This window comes from Pteropus vampyrus, unplaced genomic scaffold (genome assembly GCF_000151845.1).
Source record: "Pteropus vampyrus isolate Shadow unplaced genomic scaffold, Pvam_2.0 Scaffold374, whole genome shotgun sequence".
Classification (NCBI taxonomy): Eukaryota; Metazoa; Chordata; class Mammalia; order Chiroptera; family Pteropodidae; genus Pteropus; species Pteropus vampyrus.
Window position 1 is genome coordinate 696,556 of NW_011889155.1, and position 7,804 is coordinate 704,359.

At 57.1% G+C, this 7,804-nt stretch overlaps 1 protein-coding gene across 1 annotated transcript in view; it reads right to left on the reverse strand.

Moving 5' to 3' along the window:
• ALDH4A1 (aldehyde dehydrogenase 4 family member A1) overlaps positions 1 to 7,804 on the reverse strand; it is a 26,314-nt gene that overhangs the window by 8,181 nt on the left and 10,329 nt on the right. The window contains exons 4-8 of the mRNA XM_023523048.1: positions 7,259 to 7,609; positions 5,542 to 5,691; positions 5,394 to 5,468; positions 4,125 to 4,312; positions 1,885 to 1,958 (exon numbers count right to left, since the gene is read on the reverse strand). Of these exons, the coding sequence (XP_023378816.1) occupies positions 1,885 to 1,958; positions 4,125 to 4,312; positions 5,394 to 5,468; positions 5,542 to 5,691; positions 7,259 to 7,609 (838 nt within the window). The remainder of the gene's footprint in view (positions 1 to 1,884; positions 1,959 to 4,124; positions 4,313 to 5,393; positions 5,469 to 5,541; positions 5,692 to 7,258; positions 7,610 to 7,804) is intronic.

Sequence of the window (7,804 nt, forward strand, 5' to 3'; positions counted from 1 at the left end):
AAGGGTGAAGGGCATCGGAGGTCATCGGGACCAACTCCCCATTACGCAGATGAGAAAACGAAGACCGGGGGCAGGGGTGCTGCCCAGCACGACGGCAGAGAAAGGACCAGAATCCTAGGCTCCCACTCCATTTCCAGAAGTGGGCGCAGCGTTCTTGGAGCCTCCTCCCGAACCTCCGCCCAGCAAAAGAAGGGGTCCACCCATGTCAGTTGTGAGGGCTAGTCCATCTTTCCCACCCCCCTGCTTCCTAAGCGGGAGGAAGCCTCAGCAGAGCACCTCCCCACCACCACCCCCACCCACGCCCTGGTTTCCCCACTCAGTTAATCATCAGCAACAGCAGCTCCTGGTTACAAAGCACTAACCACCCACCAGACTGTTCAAAGCATGACAACCTCCTGTCATTATTCCCATTTTAAAGACATGAAAACTGAGGCAGAACAATGAAGCCACATGCTTGACGCTAGGAAGTGGCAGAGTAAGCAGGGGTCTCTCTGCCTCAGGGAGGTGGTGGCAGAGATGGAAAGCGGAGAACTCCGGACGGCTCACCAGAGGGACTCACTGTCCCCACCTCGGGAAGGCTGGTCTGGGATGCACTGGGGGCTGAAAGCTGGAGATGCTCCAACTGGCCCTGACATCCCCATTGAAGCTCCCGCCAGTTCAGGAGTGGGGTCCTGTCTCCCCTGGGGGCCACACTTTGCCCTCAAGAGCAAGACTGCTGACCCACATCCCCAGCTCTGCTGTCGCAGTGCTGTGTGACCCTGGACAGCCCTCCCTCTCTTGAGGTCTCAGCACTTTCCCAAAGTGTGTTCCACAAAAAAAAACCTGGTCCACAGGGGCCTCTGCAGATATGGGGTCCTTTAGCCCAAACAGTTTGGCAAACACATATCAGACCTTACTCTTGAAGATATGCAATGCATGTTAAAAGTATTAAAGGCTCTGAGAAGTCCTGCAGGCAAGGAATCCATTTTTGCTTTAACAGGGAGCGTGCCAAATTTCCTTGATCATGACACTGTTTCTTTGTGGGAAAATTATGAATATTTCAACAAGATCTAGCCCTGCTGACCTCTCAGCTCCATCTTCCGCCACCCGCTCCCTACCCTGGCTCTACTGCCCGTGTTTCTTCAAATACAATCCCACCTCATGGCCTCTCTCCATCTGCAGTTTCCCTGTCCAGATCTGCACTGTGTGACACCAGCCACCAGCCATTGTGTGGCTATTTAAATTCAAATTAATTACAATTAAACAACACGAAAAAATTCCCTTCCTCAGTCCCACCAGCCACATTTCAACTGCTGGATCCCACACAAGGTTAGCGGCTACAGTATGAGACATCACAGATACACAGCGTTTCCAACATCGCAGAAAGCTCTACCGCACAGTGCTGGTGCCCAGGACGGTTTGTCCCCCTGGATCTCTGAGGCTGGCTTCTTTCCATTGTTTAAGTCTCAGCTTAATGTGTCCTCCTTGAAGAGGGTCCCTAACCCCCCCTCCCACCTCCCAGCCCTGCTCCCCCACCACCACCCTAGGTCATCGCCCCACCCAGTCCCTGGGGTCTTTGCCTGCCTCCTGCTACTGGAACAGAAGTTTGTGTGGGCTGGGTCTGTATGTCTCATCACTGTATCCCCAGTGTCCAGAAAGCGTCTACATAGACACTTAATTTATTTGTTGAATGACTAATGAACGAACGAATGAATGAAAAATTCACATTCTGAGGCACAGGTGCTCTGTACAACCCCCAGGACTTCCCAGAGGAGAGGCCCCACCCCTAGGGCGCCCCAAGACTCCGCTCCTGCAGGGCCACCCCACCTCTGGCACCACCTCCTCTTCTTTCATCATGGCGGGGGAGGGAGGGGCCTCTGGGGCCACAGGGAAAAGGACCCTTACCTCCGGCCAGGCGTGGGAAGGTACGGAAGCGATCCAGGTTCTGGGCCACCTGCTTCCACAGGTGTTTGAAGGTGCTGAAACAGGGGGATAGGGTGGGGATTAGGAAGCTGGGCTCAGGTACCTGAGAGGGTGAGGGACCTGTGGGGGGGTGGGGGTGCTCAGGCCTTACCAAAGGAAGGGGCTGAAAAGCCAAGGGAGAAGCACCTGAGTCAGCAGCCCGGCAGGAGGTGGGCAGGGGTCACAGCTGGGGTGCTGGGGAACTAAGAAGGTGCTGGCAGCTGGAAACGGGCTGCACCCCGGGCCTGCGGGGAGGGAACAAGGGGAACCTTGGTGGTAAGATGATGCAGAGGCGGCCACAGGGTGCTGGGCTGGAGTCCTGACTGACACCCACAGGCTGTGTGACCTTTCACTGATTACTTAACCTCTCTGAGCCTCAAATTCTGTCTCATCTGGGAACTGGATAAAACAATTCCGCTGGGCAGGGCTATTCTGTGCTTCACTCTAATAAGAGTCCAGTGCTTAGGACAGTGCCAGGCATACTGCAGGTGCCTGCCTGATGGGGGACAGATGCTGCCATGGTCTGCGATGGGAACCCCCTAGCCCAGGCTCCAGAGGCCAAACCAAGGAGGAGGGTCCTGGGAGAGGGAGCTCAGCGCACCCCCCCCCCCCACACACACACCTCCTCCCTGAGCTCTGAGTGTGACCAACCTTAGCACCACAAAACAATAAAAATGCTAATCAGTAGGGAGCCAGCAACACAGTAGCTAATACTAATTTATGACTTTCCCACCTTTAAGCCTGCTGCTCATCAGAGCATGGCAAATGGGGGCCAGGCCTGCTCCGCCAGCTAATAGGCAGGGACCCGTGGGGCCCTCAGCTGGCAGAGAGGGCCTTCTGGAAAACGGCCCTCCTCAGCAATTCTAACACTGCCATCGCCACCCCACAAACCTTGGTGGGAAAGGGGGTGGGGGAGCCTGAGGCCGGCAGAGAGGCGAGAAGGCACTGCGGGTGTCCCACGAAGCCTGACACCTCCATCCCGAGACCCGTGGGTACCCCAGACTCAAAGTTCTCGCCTGAATCGGTCCACTTCTCTCCATTCCCACTGTCTCCACCTGTCATCTCTCCCCGGACATGGACGGACTCATAATGGTCTCCTGTTTCTGGCCACTAACAACTTGTGTGCAGAGCGAGAGCCATCATCTAGGACAGAGGCCGCAAACGCAGGGGCCAGGAGGGCCAGGCGGGGAGTGAATGAAGCTGACCGGGTACACGGAGACCTGCCTGGTGGGGGTGGTGGGGAACCCGTCTGCCTCCAGCCAGTGGTGCCACGTGGAAACACAGGCACAGGGACAGAGCATCCAGGTTCTCAAGGGAAGCCAACAATTAGATTTTTATATGAAACGGTCCCAGTCGTGTAAGGCTGGTTCACCTCTATCAGCAGTCAAAGAAAACAGGTATTTGCCAGGTCCCACTGAAGAGCTACCATTGGTAATCTCTGCTTGAACTCTGATCAAGCTGCTCCCCCTGCACAAAACCTTCCGTGGCTCCCACCCTCTTCAGGATAAACTCCAGACACCTCTCCAGCTCATCAGGCCTCACAGTCACTGGACTAAACGCCTCCCGAGGCGGGACCTTGCCCACTCCACGCACCCACTGCAGGGCCTTAGCACGAGCAGACCAGCACGCACACGGGCTAAATACCCAGCTGAGTGAGTGAATGCACGAGCGGTCGTGACTGAACCACGTCCTGCCCCCACCCACTTACCCCCGGCCACATACGCCACACTCCAGCCGTATGGGGCCACCTCCTGAAGCACAAAGCTTCAGCATTAGGCCTCCGTATGTGCTGTTCCTTCCCTGACAACACTCTCCTCCCCACCCCACACTTTGCCTAGCCAATTCAACTTAGATGCCACCTCCTCCAAGAAGCCTTCCTGATTCTCCTCCAATTTATTCCAAGCTCCCTCATGCCCTTTGCAATGACAGAGGAGGCAACAAAATCAATGTCGCCAAATATCTATAGGCTGTTTCCAGCCCGTAAAGCTCCTTCCTTTTTGTAAACTAGTTCGACTCTCATGACTACTCTGCAAGGTAGGGCTCATAACACCTGTTGTACAGGTGAAGAGGCCCACAGCCATACAGTAAGCAGTGGGTACGGACGATTTCAGAGGCCCAGCTCTTGGACAGAGGTGACAGGGTGGCTGCCTTCCCAACATCCCGACCCCGCCCCAGGGACTTACGGTACACTGCCTGTGAAGTTGATGCCACAGAGGTGCTCTGAGCTGGTGATGGTGTCCCCAAATGTGGGCCCGTCAGCTGGCACGAACTGGATGATGTTGGGGGGCAGGCCGGCCGCCCGGAGGATGCGGTAGACAGCATAGCTGGCCAGCATGGCAGTGTCACTGGGCTTCCACAGGACCACGTTGCCCTGCCCGGGAGGCCCAGTGATGCCTCACAAGGCTGAGGGCCACCAGCCCCAACTCCACCCCACCCCAAGAATCCCTCACCTGCAACCATCAGGACCCTTTGCGGGCCAGACGTCCCCTATCTGACCCCACTCCTCCAGGTATCGGGCACTGTGCTCTAAAAGCCCTTGCCAGCAACACCATCCTGCCCTGTCTGCTCCTACACTCTGGCCAAGGCTCCCTTCCTCCAGAAGCCTGCATGGGCTGGTCCTGCCGGCACCCCTCGGGCAGATCTGTTCTGGGTGTTTATGAGTTGCTGGGTGCTCACTGGGAGCAGCTGAGCAAGTGTTCACAGGGCTGTCTCTGCAGATGCCCCGGGTGAGGGCACATGGTTACCTGCGCCTGTGCACATCTGCCTGTGCTCAGATGCACAAGGACAGCCCTGTGCACGAGCATCCTCCAGATCACCCAGCCGCCCCGTGTGGGGCCCAGGCCCCCCGATGACTCTTAGCCCTCTTCCTGCTACTCTGTGAGCCACCCAGGCCCTCGGAGGGCAGGCTGCATCTCTCCCATCGGACTGGGAGCTCATAAAGGCAATGGCCACTTTTGCCCTGATAATGGCAGTAGAGCCCAGTGACTTTAAAACTAAGCCTGAATCCTTATCTCTCCCATCATTTACTAGCCACGCAACCCTAACAAATAAATCACCAGGCACACAGCAAGCACTCAAAGGTGAGCTATAATTATCATCACTAACAGTCACTACACGCTAAGACTGAACAGGGTCACACCTGCCTGGCATCAGATGTGTCACACACCAGGTCTCACAGCCCTGAACTGCAGCCTATTATTTCCACTTTGCAGATAAAGAAACTGCCTCAGGGCAGTGTGGGGGTTTGCCTGGGGTCACCCAAAGCAGGACAGATCTGGGATCCAAACCAGCCTCCAACCCCAAAGCCTTTCCATGGCCCCGCACTGCCTCCACCCTTTGGGCTTCTCCCCCTGACTAGGGCTGGACCTGAGGAGCTCGAGTGTGGCCTTTTGTCTGCTGAGACCGGAATGATGCCAAGCTCCGCCCGTTCCTACCCACTGCCCACAACTCACCATCAAGGCTGGCGCCCCTGCCAGGTTGCCACCAATCGCGGTAAAGTTAAAGGGAGAGATGGCTGCCACGAAGCCCTGGAGACAGAGGAGGCGATGAGGCCACGCTCGAGGCTCCCGGCAGCCCCTCCCGCCCCGCACCTGTGGGTACCTCCAGCCCCCGGTACACCACGCTGTTGGTGCTGGGTGGCACGCTGATGGGCTGCTCCCCCTCCAGCTCCACGGCGAACTTGGCATTGAATCGGAAGAAGTCAATGAGCTCAGCCGCGGCATCGATCTCTGCTTGGATCACAGTCTTACCCTGAGAGGCGGGAGGGCCAGGGGGTCAGCAGCAGCAGACATCCCTCCCATTAGGCCTCACATTGGACCCCGTGCCCATGGTGACATCACATGCAGGCTGTGGTGGCTCCCGCCCAGGGATGAGTATGTACCCTCACTAGGATCGTCTGGCCAAGAACCAGGAGGCCTTGTGACTAAACGTCCCCTCAGACTGTCTGTCCCTCCTGAAAGTGAATGTGAGCCACGAGGAAAGGACTCCAGGCAAGAATGGGCTTTTCCCACATCAGGCGGCCCCTCTTTGGCACACAGGGTCCCTGGCAGCTGCTCAGGACACAGAGCCAAGGAAGCTGAGCTAAGGTGTGCTGTTCCCTGCTCTACACAGCTACCATGCTTCCTACAAGCTCCTGAGTCTTCAAATAAAGAGGCGCTTTAATCTGGCCTTGGAGTGTGTGTGTCTCTTCCAGCCCAGGTGTGACTCACCTGGGATACCTGGGACACTCTGGGGCCTGATACCCACCCTAGAGGCTGCTGAGAGAACTGGCAGTGTGGAGCTGTCATACCACCTCTGTGCAGCAGAGGGAGCTCTCACTGAAGGACGAGCTCTGGGCTGACCCAACCCCCTAAGGCTCCTTCCTGAGGATGGTGAAATTAATCCTTTCTGCCTCTGCTCCTTTCCCCAGTGCTCTCTGGCCCAACATACATTCCTTCAGAAATGTTTATCAGGAGCTTCTACGACTCCTGGGAGACATGATACAAGGTCCAGAAAGACGGAAAACATTAACACATGATTACCAACCCCCAAAAGCTTGTAAAGAAGCAAAGGACACACAGGAACTCGTGAAAGCCCAGTGTGAACTGAGCTGTGACTGACAAATGAACAGCATGTTATGAGGGCGGGACTGATCCTTTTGGACAGAGAAGTTCTGGAAGCCTCACAGAGGAGGTGATGGCTGGGCCGGACACTGACAGGTAAGAATTTATGGGGCAGAGAAGACCGTGAGCACTCCAGGCAGGGGACACAGGGCAGAGCCAGGAAGATGGGACACCTGTGGTGTCCTGGAGTCCTGCAAGGTCCAGGCTGGCGACATCATGGACCAGAAGGCCTGGCAAGAAGGGCAAGGAAGCTGGTGAGCTGGACGGAGGTGGGGACAGAAGGGCCCTGAGGCATGGGCTGAAGACTTGGTATGTGACTCTCAGTGACAGAGATCTCGGTCTGTAAGCCTAGAGTGGCCTGCTGGAGGTGTCAGAAAAACCACTCGGGGCTGCAAGGGCCTGACCAAGCGCCTAGAGAACTGCACAGGGCAAGTGACAGTCCAGGCGAAGCATGACAAAGGCCTGGCCGAGGGTGGGACAGAGAAGACAGGGAAGAGACATTTCCACAGGAGGACATGCGGGTTTAGCACAGCCCGACTTGTTGAACAATTTCTGTTGGTCTGTCCCCTCTCCTGGGCCCTGCCCCTCAAAGATCTCTCCGGTCTCCACCCAGCAGAGCAGTCTCAGCACCCAGAAGCTGCTCAGCTGATGTCTGCTGAATTGGATGGGGCTCGACTGCCACCCACCCCACCCCAACTGTGCCCAAGACACCTCACCTGTCCCACCATGGTCTTGGCAAGGACCTCTGCCCTGTGCGGCCCGCTCAGCATATCTGCTGCCTTCAGAAAGATCTGGGCCCGGTCTGTGACAGGCTTCAGGTCCCACTCCTTCCTGGCGGCCAAGGCAGCCTCAATGGCTTTGTTGAGCAGAGTCTGACGAAGAGGAGAAGGTTGCGGGCGTCTTCCTGCAGCACCAAGGGCTCCAGGGAAAGGAGCGAGGGAGGAGAGACCTCCCCCCAGGGAGGACTCCTGGCTCCCATGGCCCTCAGCCGCCTCACCCCACAGCTGCGGTCGCCAGCTAGGCCGACCCAGACTCAGAACCTGTCCTGCTGGAGAAGTGTGAGGGACCTGCCGGCCAGGTCAGCATGCCAAGCATGTGGCACTGGGTCCCTCAGCTTTTACACCTACTCCACTTCCTCTCGTGGTCTGGTCAGGGCCTCACCTCATTCCTGGGGCCTGAGGCCCCGGAACCCACCATCCAGAGCCACCAGCCCTCAAGCTCAGGGGCCTCGCCTCACCCTTGCCAGGCCAGAACCACAACCT